The 20,271-nt window shown below is 44.8% G+C and overlaps 3 protein-coding genes across 5 annotated transcripts; all 3 read right to left on the bottom strand.

Moving 5' to 3' along the window:
* Positions 1-662: 662 nt before the first annotated feature.
* LOC6594766 (gibberellin 20 oxidase 1) lies at positions 663-8,048 on the bottom strand. 3 transcript variants are annotated; one of them, XM_026990251.1, is made up of 6 exons: positions 7,779-8,048; positions 6,103-6,403; positions 2,176-2,291; positions 1,354-2,112; positions 1,098-1,279; positions 663-989 (listed from the first exon to the last, which is right to left on the bottom strand). In XM_026990251.1, the coding sequence occupies exons 2-6, from the start codon at positions 6,185-6,187 to the stop codon at positions 920-922; spliced, it is 1,212 nt and encodes a 403-aa protein (XP_026846052.1). In that variant the 5' UTR covers positions 6,188-6,403; positions 7,779-8,048; the 3' UTR covers positions 663-919. The 3 variants fall into 3 exon arrangements, with proteins under 3 accessions (XP_026846052.1, XP_026846069.1, XP_002020103.1); XM_026990268.1 differs by lacking the exon at positions 7,779-8,048 and adding an exon at positions 6,672-6,757; XM_002020067.2 differs by lacking the exon at positions 7,779-8,048 and having other exon boundaries at positions 6,103-6,757.
* Positions 8,049-8,585: 537 nt separating this feature from the next.
* Positions 8,586-10,015, bottom strand: LOC6594865 (UPF0676 protein C1494.01). The gene is made up of 4 exons (XM_026988478.1): positions 9,676-10,015; positions 9,014-9,616; positions 8,796-8,950; positions 8,586-8,733 (listed from the first exon to the last, which is right to left on the bottom strand). The coding sequence occupies exons 1-4, from the start codon at positions 9,916-9,918 to the stop codon at positions 8,652-8,654; spliced, it is 1,083 nt and encodes a 360-aa protein (XP_026844279.1). The 5' UTR covers positions 9,919-10,015; the 3' UTR covers positions 8,586-8,651.
* A 170-nt stretch (positions 10,016-10,185) lies between these two features.
* Positions 10,186-17,822, bottom strand: LOC6594866 (elongation of very long chain fatty acids protein AAEL008004). The gene is made up of 5 exons (XM_002020069.2): positions 17,568-17,822; positions 11,742-11,833; positions 11,424-11,681; positions 11,063-11,362; positions 10,186-10,993 (listed from the first exon to the last, which is right to left on the bottom strand). The coding sequence occupies exons 2-5, from the start codon at positions 11,823-11,825 to the stop codon at positions 10,802-10,804; spliced, it is 834 nt and encodes a 277-aa protein (XP_002020105.1). The 5' UTR covers positions 11,826-11,833; positions 17,568-17,822; the 3' UTR covers positions 10,186-10,801.
* Positions 17,823-20,271: the final 2,449 nt, after the last annotated feature.

Here is a 20,271-nt window from a genome sequence, read left to right as displayed (position 1 = left end):
GAAGATTGTATCCCCAAATCTATCGTGTGTATCTTGTGTGTAGCCAATAGATGTCACACAAAATAATAAATAAAGAATAAACAAGAAGCCAAAACAGAAACAGAATCGCTATCAAATAAATGTCCAAGAGAAACGTTGAGCTAAAGCTTACAATATTTTGTAATGAAATTACAAATTGTGAGCAATAATAATAATGGTAAAATAATTGTTAGAAATACTCGTATCCGTGTGTATTATTGATGTGTACAATATGTGGTGGGAAGGCATTCAAACCGGAGAACGGCAGACCACATTATTGCAATAAGTAATTACCAATAAATGTGCAAACTTGTAGAATTATACGTAACTCTGTGGCCCTGTGGCCCGTTAAATATGTAATACAAATATTATTGTACGTGGAGGAAACGTGGTAGCAAACAGGTACGAACGTCAGAATGTTAATTAATTTGTGGAAAATACGAGTATATACAAATCTGTTGGTGGCTGCGATTGTCGATTGTGGGTCAATTTTCGGAATCGGAGCTGAGATACCTTCCAAGTGTCACAAGCGGGAGAACCGAGGGACAAACTCTCTCTCGCGCTCTCTCGACTTGGGTAAATGTTAACAAGCGTTTTGTCAGTGGAAACTATATTATATTATATATATATTTATTATACAAAGGGAAATGATATGCATGTACATATGTATGTATGTATGTATGTATTGTATGTGGAGTACCCGTGTACGAGTACATTCAAGAAATGAAGCAATTACAATCGTATGGAATAAAGTAATAATAATAAAAAGGTTCAAAACATCAAGTGTGTTGTGCTCTTTCATTCTTTTCACTCTACTCGTTACACCCATCCACACGAAGATCTTCATTTCTGCTCAGGTAGAGATGCGACAGGTGGGGCAGAGGCCGTGTGGTGCCCCTCGTTATGAGTGATTGTTATTGCTATACGTATCTCTAAACTTTTTTTGTATTAACTGATATGCATTGTAGACTCTGAGAAATTTACGGCCCGATAAGCCAAGCAGCAAAACAGAAAAAAGAAAAACAGGGGAAAATAATATTAGTACAGGAAATTGATTTGAATTGAATCGAATCGCTCACCTTTCTTTCGCCGCCTTGAAGGACTTCTTGCGCTGCTTGAGACACACGTCCTGGGCGGCATCTGGATTGGGCAGATCGCTGGGCGATATCATGGTTATGTTATCCGGATGGCAGAAGAGGGCAATAGAGTGCCTGCCCCGAGACCGTACCGACTCCTGTTCAGGCACAACGACGCGGTGTTGCTGCATTCAAAAAAAGGACAAAATCCACATTAGCTGGGAACATTTATTTAGTCGATCGGTTGGGCAAGGCTCACCAAGGCGGGATAGCGATCCTGGGTCCAAGTGTTCAGGATTTGGCCGCAGTTGACCAGAATGGAGCCGGGCAAATGGCCCACGCGATGCCATTTTTCACTGCCGGGCAGCTTCACCTCCAGGCCACCCTCCGAGTCCTGGGCCAGCAGAGTAAACGTGCCGTAGTCCACATGTGGTGGGCAGGTGATGACAGCTCCGTTTCCAAGCTTGTGCTCGAAGACCTGGCCATTGGGCCCGTCCAGCTCATTGAGCTCGGCTTCGTCGCGGGGATTGTTCTCGGGTCGGAAGTCCGGCTGGTTGGACAGACAGCGCTGGTAGCTGTAGAGGCAGCGCCCCCTGATGGAGTCGTTCTGGCCGGGCTCGTCGTCCACGATCGGGGGGTAGTAGAGCATTCGCAGGGAGGTCATGTTGTCGTGGTCGCCGGACAGCATGTGTGAGTGCTTTTCGAGGAAGAACGTGGTCGGAATGTCCAGGGAGACGGCCAGCGACTGCAGAATGAAGCTGGCCAGCGCCTTGAAGTCCGTGGCCAGTGTGCTGATGTGGTCCGCGAATCCGGGCAGCGGCTCTTCTGGCAGATTCTGGGCATTCAGTGTGCAAATGTTGAATGCGTGACGCAGCTCGGGGGCACCGGGCTTCCCGGCGTACCGATCCTGGCCGCGACTCACATAGCCATGCTTGTCGCCATCTGTGCGGATGTAGTGCTGCTTGACGTCTGGCGGTAGGTCCACAAAATCATCCAAATGATCCCAGGCAGTCTTAAGCTGAAAGCAGACAATAATTAGAGCTCGCTGAGCGATGATGTATGATGGCGTCGCGTCGCTTACCTTCTCGTCGGATATTCCATGGTTGACCAGCAGAGCCATACCCTTCTCGGACAGGGCCTTTTTCAGCTGGTGGCCCACGCGATTGACCACAGACTTGACAGGCACCTCCTCAATGCCTGGAAAATACAACAAAGGAGAAAATAAGCACGATTAGCTGGCGTGGGAATGGCCAGCGGAACCTACACTTAATCGTCAATTGTTTTACGAGTTCTTGGAAATACAAGTACCCCCGCTAGCTGGCAATCTTAAAGTACGGGTAATGGCCGTGTGTTTATGGCACACCTACACACATATATGGAACACCTGCCATAAATAACCGACTCTCGGGCACTCGAATGCTTTAAATGATTTGAATGTCACGGCTTGCCCATTGAGAAGCGTGGCTGAGCAGCTATCCACGTGCCGCTTACCCAACACAACGTAAGCGTCCCGTCCAGCAGTCGAATCGCCTTAGACAATCATCCCCCAGCCCCGAAAGACCCCACAGCTGGCGGCACACTTTCATTGCCGTGCCACACAAAAAGGCAAGAAAGCAATAAAGGTAGTAAATGCAATCAATTTCAATGCGAGCGGATGGCGTTGCCGATAATGGCCACGACTGTGTGGCAGTATGGCAGTGTGCGCAGCGGAAAATTAAATAGAAAATAGAAAATGCAAGGAAAACCGCAGCGGAAGTCCATTCCGCCATTCAGCACGCGACCCTGCCGTGCCAGAGCCCGCCCCAAGATACTCGTCACTTTTTTATCTGGAAGTGTCTGCTCTTCAAGATATCAACTGTGGGGTTTTCCCCATGAGCCTTCCCTATGAGGCCTTCGACAGCCCTCTTCCCTCTGCCATCTACTTTCGATCGCTATGAATGAATGCACGGTGAATGCAAAATAATTATGTCCATGTATATCCCACATATGGGGGGTACACACAGGGCGTATGGGACATCTATTTTTAGGTTCCCACGTTAGAGCTGGAGCTAGAGCTTCAGCTAGAGCTTTCAGCCCATGACGCACTCTTTCACATACTCGGAAGGCTGATAAGCGATTTCAGTATCAGAATTTCACAGTTAATAACAATTACGTTGTGTTGCGTTCCAGTTCTTATCACCGAGTGTACTGTCGCCAGGCGGCAATTGCTGGAAAGTGCTCTTCCCCTCCACTGCCCGCTTACAGATGGGAGGCATTGAAGGCCCCCCAGAGTCAGAGCCCAGATGATGTTCCGAATAATGATGATGATGATGATGAGGCACAGGGAGGTCAGTCGGGCGATGAATTGAATGAATTCAATTGACGACACAACATATCGCCTTTCGTTTTCATTAGAAGTCGGTCCAGTTGTATTTTTAAGGTTTTATAATTTAGTTTTTGTTGTTTTCTGCTGGTGTGCGGTTTCTGTTTGCATGCAATTCAATTAGGCGCCAATTGGGATGCGAGTCGCTTTTCAATTTGCCATTTTCAATTGCCACAGATGCCACATTCGCGTACATGAACATGTAGTACGAGTTGTTAGTGCTAACTTGTTGCTAATTTAGCTAATTGAGTCAGTAGAATAGCAACTGAATACGAGTAGTTTCCCCCCTCCCCCCAATGGGGAGGCCAATTCGTTTGAAGATCATCTCGACTCGCAGTCGTGGAACGCAGCCAAAGAGCACTACACATACAAAAACAGAAATTTCTCGACTCTGTTTGCTTTCCACATGCTTTTGGCATGGGTACTCGTATTGGTACATCTTTTCTGTTTACGTATTGTACAATTCAATCGTTGAAAATTGATTGGCTTTTATGCATTTATGGCCAGCCATTAACTTTCAGTCGTGCTCTAGGCATTCCCTTTGTCTGTAATTCAATTGCTTCTATGGTTCTAATAAGTTCCATTCAAGGTACATACGTATGTATCATTGGAAAACACTCATCAAGAAGATTGGTTCTGCAAATAGATTTAACCGCTCGCCAAGCGAAAAACCCAAATTTCATTGGCTGGCAATTCTTAATTCATTATTTATAGACCTATTTGCTATCGAAACATATATAGTATACGGCTATTATGGCAGCAATTTAGTTGCGGAATTTTGCAGAGGAGTATGGCCGTGCAGTGGCTATAATTTATTTATAGCAAACTGAATTGCGGGCCAGGAAAAGTGGTTTTCCCTGCATGGGGCAGAATGGTTTGCAGATGGAAATAATAATTCTAATGGCATTGAGAATACAAAAGTCAACGGCATCGAAGAAGGTAATTTGTCTGGCAGGCAGGCAGTAAACAGAATACAGAATACTACTCATATTTGTACCTATCAATAAAGCTTAGCATCAATTTGGAGCCGCAAAACGTTGAGTGTGAAAAATAAGCGCAAAATGATGGTTGAAGGCTTCCGTGCTGTTTGGGCAGCTGTCAAGTCTGCCGCGAAGATCCGCTGAGAACTCAATTCATTCTGAATTTTGTGGATCACATTAACATAGGGTCAGGAGAAAACCCGCAGAAGTCTGGCCAGTAGCAGAGAGACGAGCCAATACCAAGCGCCAGGCACGTCAGCTTCAACGACCGAGAATCAACAGGTTTAAGCTGGTTTCAATCGGTTGCAGAGCCACTTAATATGCTCGCAGTGTTGGGTTTTTTTGGTAGTGTTTTTATGGCATTTATTTGTCAAGTGGGAAGTGGCCCAATGCGGTAGCCGAGTCGATGTCTGATGACGTGCCAGGGATTCACTTGACCAAATGCGTCAGTGTCCCCAAAACTGTTCACTGAGAGAATTCCAGCCGGGAAATACTACCCAAGCAAACAAACAGCTCCCCTTGTCGACTGGCCTCCAGTGCAGGTCTCACAACACCGCACAATAATGTTCAACAAAATCAGGTTTCGTAACACAAATAAATGTAAATACACGCACTGTGATGATGCGTTTTGTTTGAGTTTCCGCACTGCTCGCATGTCGCTCCATTTTGGGGGACCAACGAAAAAATTCCACAAACCACTCCACTCTATAATCATATACATATGTACATACATATATACGAGTGTGTATGTATCGTAGTTCAAAAACCTTTTCAAGTCGGAGCCAAGCAAAACAAAACTAAATAAAACAAGAAATATCCAATTGAAGTTCCGATGACTTTAAAACACACCGAGACAATGATTAAATTGTTGTTTGAGGGTCAATGGCTCTGATCTGTGATGTTTTTTCGGTGCTTGAAAGAGATAGAAGGTCAATAGTGATTGAGACAGGGGTACTTCTGGTCCGTTCTATCACAAGAACCATTCATCTAGAATTGCAAGCTCGACAATCAACAAAAATACAGACGAATTACAAATATATCCGTTTCCTGGAATCAATGTTTATTCATTCCCCGAATATGAGCTTGTTTTGTACCATATCTATGACGATGACTGTAAAGTCTTCGGCAATACCTAAGTATGTATATATGTAGAGATTCTATCTCGCTAGCTTGTAAATCACATTTGCATTATTCATCTTTTCGTCTGTTCGCAAAAGGGTCCCAGGTGCAGGTGTCAGTTGCACAAGTCAATAATTACTTTCAATTAACTACGACGTTGCTTGAACTCCACAAAAACACCACGAAACACGGCGAAATCTAATCACTGCAATTAAGGGAGAGGAGAGCCATGGACGGATCACGCACACCGCACAGTCACCCAAAACAGTGGACAGATGACTCAGTCGGCAGCAGCAACAGCAGTACCAGTAGTAGCTGAGATTGTAGTTAATTACCGGAATGCTACGAAGGCTATGAAGCTCTGAACTGCCTTGAGTCCAGAGGGATACCACACAATTAGTGGAATTTTACTAGAATGTTGCACTCGACGTTCACGTGTTCATGGCCACTTCGCATTCAGTGACTCCATTCGGTTATGGGACATTTCAACAGCGGTATTCAACGAATGGACAAGAATCTGCCCCTGGGAAGATGTAGAAGTACTCACCACAGTGTGCCAGATCGATGATCGGCACTACGCTGCGCGACAGGAGCGTATCCAGCTTGTCGTCACTTGATTTTGTCTTCAGCATTTTGTTTGTGGTGGTGATGCTGTTGTCGATGAGAGTGTGTATCTGTCAGATGTATGGCTTTCCTTGCTCCTCTACTTCTAGAGTTCTTTGGTTTCAGTTCTGGTGAGCACTTTATCTGGAGAGCCCCTGGAGACAGAGCCGATCGATCCCCAACCCCAACCGGAGAGGAGTGGAGAGCACAGTGCACTTTCAGCGCCGACGACTGACTAAATAGAACTGAATGGCGAGGCGAAGAGAACTTGATTATTATTTTGGTTATTATTCGTTTGCTGATCGGGTTGATTGTGGATTTTCAGTTTTCAGGCGAATATAAAAACAAATACTAAAATCACGCATTCGAGGGTTTATTGTTTTTGTTTTTGTTTGAATAGATCGTGTGTTTGTGTTTGGGTTTTTTTTGTTTGTTTCAATCGAACGAATATTCTGGCGGTCGGTCAGGCATTAGTGACGCCAAAAGAGGCGGCAACTGGTGGGAGACACCCACCGAAATCGGAACGGCCGGGGGACTGGGAGTGGGAAGGGCGCGTGTCGGATTGATTCGATATATTGAATTTTAGTAGCGATCGGGGCGCGCTTCTTCAACGGACTGACTTGGCTCTCTCTCTTCAACGACTGCGCGCTGCCGTATGCCGTATGCCGTATCTCACCTGACAGTTGAACGATTCTGCGTCAGTTTACGATTATATTTTGCAAAAAGCCAAGCCAACAACTGATTGTGTGTGTGTGAGGGGGGGTGGGGGGGATACTCACTGTACACTGTACACTGTACTCTGTCTCTGTCCCTCTGTCTGCTTGTGCGTCGCAATTAGATAAAATTTAATCAAATCAAAATTTGCGATAACTAAATTAGCACTTGTACTTGTGTGTGTGTCTGTACTCGTCAGTACTTGCGAGTACATTGCCAACGAAAGGTGAGACTATCTCCACAGCCAAAGAGCTCGGTGCTCAAACACAGGTAGCACCGTACCAGTCTGAGTCTCAGTTCGCTTTTGCAGTATTTGCGATGGCCATTAACGTGAACGTGGCTCAGGTACGCTGTCTCCTGTTGCTGTGTGGGTATGAAAAGGCTGGCAAACTACTCTCCCAGACACACTCACACACACACACGCACACTTATGCCATGATATGTATCTGGCAGATCTCGTTTAACGGACTCAGGTGTGAGCCTTCATGCATTTCACCCCTTGGCTCGGCTTAGCTGGCCAGCTGTTTTTTTTTTGTAGAGCGTCTCTGCCTCTGTCTGTTTCTGTTGCCAGGCGGGCTGTCGGCTGTCGGCTGTCGTTCAGGAAATGCCAGATGAGCCACAGCCAAAGAGCAAAGTCTGGGCAAAGTCTGAATCTGCCCTGCGCGTCTCTGAGTCGGGGATACGGATCGTGGATCGTGGTTCGTGGGGGAAATACGAGCTTGTATGAAAGGCCCCGCCGATCATGAGTAAGCATTTGGTGGCAACAGCATGAAATTTCGCCTTGCCTTTCAATGCAACACGAAAAAAAACCAAACAATATTTATTTTTTACCCGCCTATTCAGCTGAAATTGTGATTTATATCGCAGTTTTGTTTATTTTCTTTTTTAAATCTTGTAGGGGCTTACAGTGGAAACTCGCTTTCTTTTTTCGCACAGGTTTCGCTTTTCATCGAACGAACCCCAGGCCGCGGATTAGTTAGTCAATTTTTGTATCTCTTTCTGGTGGTTTTTTTGCACACTTTCCATCATTTTGTAACACACTCGCGAATTTAACCTAGATGCAGATACACAGATACACCTGAACGACGCGGACGGGTGCAGAGAAACAGAAAGAACGCTGAAAACCAGGCCAAAAACTTCCGCTCGTTTTTTGGCACGCTGTTACCAATTTGAATTTAATATTTAACTCAAACTCTGCAAGAACAGTGTTTTCAAAAAGAAATGTTTTGGGGAACACACAACAAACAATTAGACGCGCGGCGGGGGAAAAAGTGTCGAATCGAAAATGTTGGGGCGGTTAAGGTTAACATTCCTCCGATCTCTAACATTTAACAGGGTCTTGTGTATGGAATTTAACTTTGGTTACAGACGCATCGATGGCCTTAATTATGTTACTAAAATAAAAATTCTTTTCAGCTTAGGAAATTTAAACTAAAATGTACCTAAAGTTGTATTACAAAACAGAAACAAAATTAATTTATTTTATGGGAACAATATCCAAGAGAAGGTTAAGTAGGGATTATCAGCTTTGTAACATTTTGACCCTACCCTTTAAAAATTTCTATCACGGAATCGACAAGAGCAGAGCAGCAAATGGCAGCACGATCGCATCCGATAGAAAATTCAATGTGTATATCGATAGATCGCCAGCAGACAGTGTTATAGTATTCAGCTTTTTTCCAGGATGAATTCAAATAAACGAAAAAAAAAGAATATATTTATCCAATTTTTATTTGAATGGCATAATATGATTATATGAATATCAGAATAAATTCTTGGTTAAGATTCGTTGCCTCCTTGCGATCGTTGGCCGTAGGTGTCAGAAAACTTTTTCTGAATCAGCTCATAGGCATTGTAGATTCTGGGGGTTACAAAACCGAATATTAGTTTGTGGATATTCAAAACATATACTGTAAGACTCACTTCTCGTCCGAAGAGTCCTCCGCAGACTCCGTTTGATTTGGGAGAAGATCCCCGGGCGAAATCATCGTCGAGTTATCCGGATGACAGAAATAGGCAATGGAATGTCTTCCTCTAGAGCGTATTTGTACGCTCTCAGGTACAATGACACGATGTGGCTGTAAAAAAGAATGAGGATTAGTATGAGTATGCTATTGGATAATGGAAGTGTAGGACAGTACCAAAGCGTGATAACGTTGCTTTGTCCAGATTGATAAGATCTCCCCGCCATTTATGAGAATAGCTCCGGGCAGATGACCCACACGTTCCCATTTTTCGCTTCCAGGTAGTTGCACTTCCAAACCGCCCTCAGAGTCCTGAGTCAGAAGGGTAAACGTGCCATAATCCACGTGGGCACCGCAGCGAATGGCCCCCTCGCTCTGACCAGGCTCATCGTCCACTATTGCCGGATAGTAGATCATTCGAAGGGTCGTCATATTGACATCATCCCCGGAAAGCAGCCCCGAGTGCTTGCGAACGAAGTCGTTGGTAGGCGTCCCCAGGCCGGAATGCATTGCCCACAGTATGAACTGGGACAAGTTATGGAAATCAAGGGCCAGCTCCGTGATGGTCTTAGCAAACTTTGGCAGTGTCTCCGCTAGGAGGTTCTTGTCGTCCAGTTTACAAATATTATACGTGTGTCGCAGCTCTGGCGTCTTCCCATCGAAGCGTTCCATCCCGGGACTGACATAGCCGTAGTTTGTGCCATCTTTTCGTTTGTAGCGGTCCTGTACCTCAGCTGGCAGGTCCAAAAAGTGATCGAATTGATCCCAGGCAGCTTTGATCTGAGCGGATTTGAACAGTGATCAAGATGAAGTGTTAAAAATCTAGGCTAGGAACCAACCTTCTCATCGGGTATGCCATGATTCACCAGTAGAGCGATCCCCTTCTCGGAAAGAGCCTTGTCCAGCTGTTGCCCGACGCGAGCCGTCACAGATTGTTTGTATACTATGGAGCTGTAGCCGCATCTCATGGGTTCTCCCGGAAGTGGGGCGCGCCTACCACAATTTTCGAGATCGATGATCGGCACTGCATTGCTCGAGACAAGCGTATCAAGCTTGTCCTCCACTATCTTACTCTTTATCATTCTCAGTAAATATTAGTACACGGAGATAAGCCACACAGTGAGAGTATTAGTCGAGCTGATTCCGGAACGACCGACTTCGATGTGATCAGGGCGCTGTTCTCTGGCCGAGTGACTATGCAGTGTGCCTGCAGTTGCTTTCTTACCTTTCTCCATGGTGTACAGTATATACAGTATATACATACAGTATATTAGTATACTGATAGAGGAGATAGATACACAAAGTAGTGGCAGTCTTAGTCATCTCTATTGATAGTGCTTATCTCCCGATTAGGATTTTCAAACATATAAATCGTTGTTGTTTTTTTATTGTTTGCAAATAAAATATACAAAAAATAACATTTCTTTATAAAATGTGCATGCCAAAGACAGCGAGAGACAGGACCGACCATCCATGGTGTTGTCGGAGGACAGGCAAAAGTTCAGAAAGGAGTTTTGCCATTTGCCATTTGCCTGTTCCCTGTTTTGTCTTTGTCTTTGACTAACAATGCATGCCAAGTCCATTAAGTAATAGCTAAACTACTAAACTATAATATTTGGTTCTACGGAAACACTACATACAATACGAGTACTCGTACGGGTACTCCCAATACATCGAACGCTAAGAAATTGCATTGTGCAATGGCGACTGTTTCGATCAAATATAAAATGAGCCGTTTTCCTCAAACTAACGAAATACTACGAAACAAGCTTACAACAGACTACAGTGTGAATAATATTCATCTTGACCTATGAATCTATAACTAGGAGGGAAGATCGATTCGAAAGTGGAAAGGGGCAAGCGGGAGGTGAGAGGTGAGAGGAAGAGGATAGGCAGAGGGATAGGGATAAGGACCATAAATGATAAATGTAAATATACAGATTAGAGAAGCTCCTAATCCTAGTCCTACTCCTTTTTCGCCGTCAGCTTGGCCTGGGCAGCCGCCTCCTTCTTGTAGTTGTGCACATAGAACGAGCTGAACATGTAGGTGAAGAGCCCAGCGTTGAAGGTCAGCAGGGCGGCGATCGACTTGGGGAAGTTGCAGTTGGGCTGGAACTGGATCTGCAGCGTGTGCACAAAGATGATCAAGAATTGAACCTGCGAAAGATACGAGTAGATTTATAGATTCAGCCGGAACGTGGCTCCATCACTCTAATAGGCACTCACAATCTGCAGGATGGTGATGTACTTCTTCCACCACAGATACTTCTGCACCTTGGGTCCCATCGCCGACAGCAGGTAGTAGGCGTACATGATGATGTGGATGAAGGAGTTGATGAAGCCCAGGAGAGTGCCATGGCCGCCGGCAAAGTACTTCACTCCAATGAAGGCGCACACGGGCATCAGCGAGTGATGGTAGAGATGCAGGAATGAGATCTGGCGCTGTTTCTTCCTCAGAACAAAGAACACGGTGTCCAGCAGCTCGGTGATCTTGGCAATGTAGTATAGCCACACAGCACCGGCCATCTGAAATTCGAAAATCGATTGTAGATTCTAGGTACAACTCTCTCTTCTATAAATAGTTTACCCTCATGGAGATGGGATCCGTGGCATAGGGAACGGGCTGGCATTTGTAGCTGTAGTGTCCTCCCCAGCCGCCCTTATAGCCCTCGTAGAACAGCACCAAACTCAAGAGAACCTGCACGGCGTTGTAGACCAGCAGCGTGTTCTTCAGCTCGAAGGGCTTGCGATCCCGCATATACCGGGGACCGGCATACAGACAGAAGTACAAATAGGCAGCCAGGATCGTGAACAGTGGTCCGGGGGCATTCGAAAGGAACCAGCTCTGTGAAAAGTGTCGAAAATTCGGCTATAAATAGGCACTAGTCCGCTCTGAAGGACTCACCTTTGTGCGCAGATCCTCGTGCTCCACAAAGAAGTTGACCATCCGGTCAACAATAGTGTTCGTCTCGTTCAGTCTGACCGACATCTTGCCAACTATAAGTGAAGAATAAATCATGAAATTATAATCATCCAGCCAGTGCCTGGGGGGATAGTAAGTCAAGTGGGTCATGCAGTATAATTAGCACCTGGGGCGACCTTGGGGAGAGCCAATAGAAGATGCTACTAGCCGTAGTTCCTGTTAATTAGCGGTGCACACACAAAACTAATGCTACCCAAGGCAAGGCCTCGCCCACGCTCCAGCAGATCGGAATATACTTAAATACATATACATACATATGTCTGACATATGTATTTGCTTGATTACGATGATGGCAGTGCGAAATTTCAAATTGATATAATTATGTAATCATCAGGCAACGCGCCGCAAAAGTTCTGGAAGCCAATAACCCGACGAATATTGCACTTCTGTTGAACCAGCGGAAAAAAGGAAATCCGACAAACCCTGCGTTTATGTTCATATTTGATTATTACTGATTCGAATTTCTTTCGAGCTGGAACTGCCGCATCAGCAATTAATTTGGCTTCTTTTGTGCCTCCCAAGATTATGATGTACATTTATTGTTACAGGGCATTTAACGGCAGGCCCCCGGCCAAGGGACGCAATGTGGTTTACGTGCAGAGAACTGGTTTTACGGCTGCTACGCTTTAGTTTCGTTAACTTGGCCAAATTGTCGTTCTCCCTCCTCGGCTAGTTTTTGTTCAGGCTGGGGAAATACCCAGCCTCAGCCTTAGTCTCAGACCCATACCCACACCCATGCCCGGCTACAGCGGCAGGACAGTGCCCAAGGACGGGCCAGTCAGGCACGTATGAATCATTAATTTTATAGCATTGTCTTCAAGGAAGGGAAACCAGTTCTCCAACCTGCGGGATGCAACCAACGGCTGCTGCAATCTCTGTGTGTTAATGGTTATGGTTAGTGGGTCTCTGCTTGATCAGACCCGCCCAAAGCCAGACCAAGTTCTCTTGCCACTTCCTAGACCTGCCGCTGATATCAATCATTATTTGGCCATAATTGCTTGAACCCCAGGAGCTGCATGGCTTCCCATGGCTGGCATTGCGTTGGATCCGCTTGCTCAATCTCCGATCTTGGCCAGACAGCTGGCCCAGTTTGGTTCTACCCCTGTAGGCCTTTTGGCCTCTAGCCTCGCTTCTATGGGAAATCCTACTAAATGGAATGCTCTGCTTCGATTTGATTCTCTATTTGTTAATTATTAATTATGCACCACCTGCCATCACCAACTCCGAATCGCACTCCAAGTGAGCGCAATCGCCTCGAATTACCGTTTTCTGTTCAGTCATCGCTCTTCACCAAAATGCATTCATTCAGTTGGATTTTGCGGTAACGAGAATTTCGACCAAGTTGTTTGCATTATTTTGAGGGCCTCTTGTCAATTGTTGTTGCGGCGAGGCCGAGCAACATTTCTCAGATTTAGGCAAATACTTTTCTTAACCATTAGGGAGAGCCTCCATCTAGTGACTGTATCTATACTAGTCGGGAGACTAAAAAGTCGACTTTAAATATGTAACATAGACCGGATACGTATATAATTCTACATTTAAATGCAAATCGCATCAGCCGGATTATAAACTGGTTTTATTTGCCTCACAGATATTATTATTTAATAAATAATTTAAATACTAAGTGGAAATATCTATGAGGAGACTGCTCCACTAACCTGCTAATGAAATTTCAACTGCAGAAACCCACTGGATGCTCAAATAAAGTATTATCTAAGCACAATATTAGAATATATGTATGATCATCGCTAAAAACTTCCACCGGTTTCCGCAAAATTCGTGATTTATTGGCTGCGAAGAGGCATGAACTTGACTTTGACTTTGGGTTTTGGGTTTTGGGGACTTTCATCTGCGAAGTTCTTTTATGACCAGTTAGCAGTCATAAATATCAAGATAATAGTTGTAGAATTCAAGTTTTATCACAAGAGGCCATCACCATCGCTTCCCCAACAAAACATGCGAATTGAAATTGCTGTAAAATTTTGCATATTTATTTGTCTATTGATTTTCAAACCGTTCGATCGACGTTCGATGTCCACATGCAAATTAGTTGGGACTTTGTGGCCGAAAAACCCGAAAATCCAAAGTCAGAACTGTTGGGTCACCATTATTTGGCAGATTAGTTTTTAGAATTTGATCCTGACTTTCAGAATTCCCACCCATTGGGTTTCTGATGACCTTTGTCTAGTATTTACTCATCTATGCTCTCGTTTTGAATATTCTTTGACACAATATGCGAGTATTTCGCAAATGGAGGCGTCTCCGCCAATGTCGGACTCTGTTGGATGCCATTTGCCTTCCAATTAGCGATTGTCAGGGAGGCGAGAGTGCGTGGCAACGGCAGGGTAAATATGAAATGAAATAATGGAATAATGGAAAGACAAATAAATAGAATTCGACTCCCAAATGAGCTCCACAGCCCTGACGTCACATTCCAGTTTATTATGCGATAATCAGCCCGGCTATATGTCGGCCGATAAATTCTAGACACGCGTCGCACTCGCGGCTGTATAAAGAGATTTGCACGTTCTTTTTTCTGTCGTCAAGTTGGCCTACCATTTTTGGTTCGTAGAGCACATGTGGCGTATGCGCAATTTGAGGCTGAATATGTTTCCGATCCCCATCCCAACCCCAATCTGTTTATATTTACAGCCTCTAGAACACTTAGTTCTGGATGGTCGAGAGGTCTCATGGGAAGCCCTGAACGTCATCAGAAATGGCTAGGAATGTTGAGGAGAAACAAAAGACTAAACCTGAACCTGAAGCCGTAGCGGCAAGCAGTCTCTGATCAATCGATGGAATAAAGTTAACGCAACGGCAATATCAACGGCAACGCATTATTGTAAAATCTCTATCAAGGTCGTACGTTTTGAGGAAACAAAACGAAGCAGCCAAAGAGCTGATCTCTTGCATTTTCGAGCAGCTAGAGGAGGCAGCAGCACCATCTCACTTCTGGGCGTGGCTCTGCGATACGATCAAACATTCGGCGCGGAGACTGAGAGGCGTATTATCTCTGCCTATTAACTGACCGCCAAAGAGATTTCTACTTTTATTTTATGCAGATTCGTTGGCTGTTGCCTCGACTATTTTGCATTAGCCTTAGTTTCAGCTCTGCTCTGCTCTGCTCTGATCTGACCTTGAACTAGTGTTAGTGGTGTGAGTGAGTGTTAGCCGCTGCAGGCTCATAAATTAGCTAATTTAGCCACACAGACAACACCAAGTTGACGGACTAATCGCGACTAACTTCCGCGTGGCGGCTGGCAGCAGAAATACCACCAGGAATGTGACTCGCTCTGGACATTCCTTCAGCCAATTAAACGGAATCTGTAAAGTTTCCACTGCGATATATTTCATAAAAATGTAATTGAGTCAATTATTGTGATTTGAAATATGCCTAATCAGTCGGTCACTCTATGAGCGAGTATGTACTATGTAGGTTGTCTAGGTCTGGATTCCGTATTCTCGTACAACAGCAGATCAATCCGATTGGCAGGTTGTGCTAGGCGTGAAACAGTCACAGCCATTGCCATAGGAACACAGCGCCAATGTTTGTTTTCTGAGTGCTTCATTCAGTTATTGGATTATTTAAATATTAGCAATTTGTCAAACTTTATAAATATGCAATTAGTTGCAAATATGTCTGGGTTCTTACACGAAAAACAGGTTCAAAGTTCGTTGGCTGACGCATATTGCAGTCTGAATAAATTACGACTAAGGCAACAACTAGTCGATCAAAGCACTCGATTGAAAGTAATTCCTATCACTTGCACTTCGATAGCCAATCGCTACAATCACTTTCAGCTGTGATCCATTAGAGGGGCGGGGAAATTCGATACGTGGGGTAAACTACTGCCTTTACTGCCTTTAATTAACAAATATCTTGTGACAATCAACGCTTACATTTTCTCTAGAATCACCAGAACTATTAATAATGTTAATATTTGTTTGTTTGTTTATTTGTGGCTGCTTGTTTTGTTTTGCACTTGCATTTTACAAAAAATCATTTGTTCCCTCCCAAGGGTGCTCAGATTGAACCAGTCATGCATATTCAATATATGTGCCTACGGGTATATAGAATATTCGTACTCGTATTCAAATATACCCATGTACGACATCTGACCTCCAATATTTGCAATTGTCATCACATCACCTTACCGAAACATCATCATCGTCCACATAGCCATCGCCTTGTTCTGCCTCTCGATTTGTTTACCTTGCCATTATTATCAAATCTCTTTTTCTATGGCCAAACTTTGAGGGTGATGCTGGCTGCTGGCTGCTTACTGCTGGCTGCCGTCTGGTTGGGCAAATAAGTCACTCTAAAACCCACTCGGCCGGAGGAAGCATTGAGAAACCCAGCAAGCAGGTGGGAATTAGATGGGTTTCTGCTTTAATTGTTGGTGTGACCGACGACGCATGTGACCCCAATTGGATTCATAATATTAAAATGTAATTTGCCATGTCAAAAAACAAAAAAAATGTCACCCAAGAGGCAATAAACATCGCCCGCGTTTTTCTTTTACCGGACGGATGTGCAGCAGTAACCATTTGTGTACCCAGATCTCCCACCTGTACCAGAGCTGGGTGTGATATGAAGATAATTTTGCTTGACTAACTATCTCTCCGGTCTCTCCGGAGTGTCACTCAGAGTCACCGCTGGGCTGGCTGTTTTGTTTGTGCCAAGAAAACAACAATAAAATCGTAAATCAACAAATTGTGCGCATGCGTGAACGTCAGCGCTGCCTCTGACGAAGGGCAAATCCAACCAAATTATAACCAAAATATTTCTCTAAAGAATTGGTAACTTGATAACTGTCTCGCGTATAGGAAGTGTGATATGTGTATCAGTGTGCCAATGTTATATACCAGACTTCCGCTCTATTCTTATCACATCACAACTTCTCTCAAAGTATAAACGTCAAGTTTTTTGGGGGTTTTTCAGGCATTGTACGAGTTTTGTTTGTGTATCTCTTCGTTTAGCACATCTTCTGATTTCTGTTTGGGCCGCAATTGCCACGAAAAGTGTAACGCAAAATTCAGGGCTAAGGGAGATCTACGGTGACATAACACATAATGCCCCGTGAAATTGGGCAGTTTTCTTGAACGCGTATACTGCGTGTGGTATGTGGTATGCGGTAATGCAACAGCATCCGCAGTGGCAGTCGCAGACACAACCTGACGCGATATTGGCCTGCTGCTGCTGCATTTTATCTTCATCTGCTTCATCTACTATAACGTACAGAATTGATCAATCGTTGTGCGATTTACATATGAGCCCCACATTAGTGATGTGATTGACTTGGCTGGCTGGCTGGCTGGCTGGCTGGCTGGCTGTCTGGCTGGGATGCCACTGGCTGTTGCTGTGGCTGGGGCAGCATCTTCATGGCGCAGCGGAGTATTACAGCTCGTTTTGTAAGCCCGTTTTTTCCTCCATCTCTCATTTTTTTATTTTTTTTTTTTGAGGGCTGGCTGGCTATTGCCTGTTGGCCATCGTCATGTTATTTATTTATACAATATTTAGTCTGTATTTTTCTTTTGAATTCGTCCGTTCCCGGGTGTTTTGGTTCGCTTTTCGTTTCGCAATGACCCCAAAAATGTCTCAAATTGTTAACAGGTTGCTGGCCACAAAACATGTGGCCAGGCCAGGAATTTGTTTATACCCTAAACGTGTGTGCATAATTTAGCATAAAATCTAGACACAATTCGCCATTGTTCGGGATGAGTATTATTCGGTTCTTAAGCACTTGCCTTTCGGTTACGAAATATTGAATGGAATGAACTTCACTTTCCGCCACAACGCGCAAGAACAAACACTAAACTGAGGAATTCTTTCTGTTATCCTTCGAGACAATATTTCACACTCGATTCCAGGCGATCAGCGCGACGCTGCTGGACACAGAACACAGAGAATAGAGCACAGAACAGAGCACAACACGAGGCGGCAGATCTCGGCCAGCTTTACGATTTCCCAGCGAACACTTGGCTGCTTTGCTGTTGAGGCGCCGTTTTCAGACTAAGCGATATCCGGGCCCTACAAGCCGTCTTCTATGCGCCGCAGACACAGATACACGGACACGAAACCGACCAAAAGCCAACACCAACAACAAACAGCCAACAACACCAACACCAACACCAACAGCGACGACAGAGACGACGGCGACAACGATTCGGATTCAGACTTCGATTCGAATGTGGACTCGGATGGGGCCCGATCTCAGCCGATTGCTAGCTCCGATCCGACCCAAGCTTGCGCGCGCCATGTTCCATCAGATTTTAGTTGCTTCGAAGCGGAGCGGGAGCGGTGTCTGGGCACTGATTCTCAGCCATTGCATGTTTTTGAGGGCCTGTTCTAGGATCTGCGATAAGAACATCAACCGTCAGGTTAATTGTCGCTAAAATCGATAAACACAATGCATTCCAAATCAATAATTATAATAATAAAACAAGCGCCTCTTCCTATAATAAAACTATTTTTATATCCAAAGTGGATTGCCGCCTGGAGAATGTTTTGCAGTTGGCCAAACCAAATCGTTAAAATGTATCCAGTAGATTTATCATCTGTGGGCCGGCCTGAGTCTGGGAGCCGGAGCCCGTGCGGGATTGTGCCTTATGATTGTGCAATTAAATGGCCCCAAACTGCCCGAAGCCAGCGTCTGTGGGGCTGACGAGAAAAGAGCAGTGGCAGCCAGGTTTCCAATGGCCACTTGATGCACATTTTAGCCGCGTCATTCCGCACACTCGCAGTAGTAGCAGTCACTAGTGGAAACTGCATTGTCTGCTTTAGTGCGAGTACCCACATGGTAGTAAGCCATGGTGAATGAACAGTAGCTCGAAATTGCTTGGCAGACTCCAAAAGCAACGCACCCGTCCCAGCCCCAATGACTGCCTGACATTTGCCACCAGGTCCCCCCATTTGGGCCCACTGCTAATTGCTCAATCGGAAGAAAGAAGACAAAGGAGTGAAAACCTCACAGATTTAAGGTTCATTTAGCTGTGAAGCTCCACGCCCACGCCACTCTGGTACTGCAGCTCATAAAATCATAAATTTGTATCAATTCATTCACAGATTTTGGGTTTCGGATACGACGGATTCGACGGAGCTTCATTTAAGCTTCCGCAATTCCGAAGGCCACAGGCCCGCCGCGTTGGCATGCCCGACGCGTGCCCGAATCTTATTTGGGGGGTGTTGTGCTGGCGGCTCATTTCAATTGCTAAATATTTTTGGCAATTCGAGGAAGATTCTACGCAGCGTTTGTTACGTTAACGATACCCGGACTGAACCCATTTCAAGGCGTGCCAAAACGTTATCAAAGCCAGTCATCGCCAAGAATCGAAACACCTATTTCCATACGCATTTTCGGGCCCAATCAGTTTATCAATCAGTTTATTGTTTCGCCATCGATTTCCGTACATGTTCAATACGAATTTTCACTTTGTGTCGAATTCAATCGCGTTCAAAGTCAATGTCGGCGCTGGCCTATGGCGGAAACAAAAGACTTCGGACACAAACTCGCCACAATGCCCCCCAGCATCGTGTTTTATTATAGATACAGATGCGGCTCATTTAACGACTTATTCGATTAGAGCTGATTTGTTTTATTATATTTTCAAAGCATCTTTACATGGAAAACTACAGCACCACGAAATGCAAATAAAAAAGCATACAGACAGCCACCTTTTGGATATGATTGGGGGGAATAGGAATATCTTTTTGTTGTGTTGGGTACCATTATACGCTTTTAATGTTTTTGAACTTGACAAGATATCCAAATTTGCATGATAATGATTGGATGATAGACTCTGAAAGAATAAATGCTGTCTGCTGCCCCATTGGAGTATTGGGCAAAAACATTCTGTGCGCTCTTTTTTCTGCACTCTACTCTTGATTTGGTAATTTCGGTTGGACTTTTTGTACCACTCGCCTGTGTACATTAAAACTCAATTAGTGCGTAACAGTTGGAGAACATTGGGGAAAAACGCAGCCACCAATTGTTGGCAAGCTGGTAAGTATTGTACGGAGAGTATATGAGTATATGAGAAGTACGAGTCCGAGGTGAACTGAGGCTGATTGGAAATCAATGAACCAACGAACTGGACACACAGCGGATGCTGGCAACGGCCTTGACCATAACACTTAAACGCCAAAAGCCTTCAAATACAAGTTACTGCTTGTTAGTCTTAGCATCAGTCTGAGTCTCTTGGTTCCGACTCGGACTCAGACTCAGATTCAGATTCAGAGTCGGTATATTGAATTTAACGCATAAAGGCAACTACTGCACAAGACCATTAATAAGAAGCTGAAAGCCCAAACTGGGTGGCTGCCTGAACTCTGCAGACGCATTCGAGTTTTACCGACATTGAACTGCACAAAGCACACATCTCACATCTCCTAATGACGATGACAGGCCAATCGCGATTGTGAATCCAGCACACATGTCTTCTCTTCCGGCTC

This window comes from Drosophila persimilis, unplaced genomic scaffold, assembly GCF_003286085.1.
Source record: "Drosophila persimilis strain 14011-0111.01,24,50 unplaced genomic scaffold, DperRS2 tig00000000-arrow-pilon, whole genome shotgun sequence".
Lineage (NCBI taxonomy): Eukaryota > Metazoa > Arthropoda > Insecta > Diptera > Drosophilidae > Drosophila > Drosophila persimilis.
The sequence above is the reverse complement of the archived record's forward strand: the minus strand, read 5'-3'. Positions and strand labels throughout refer to the sequence as shown.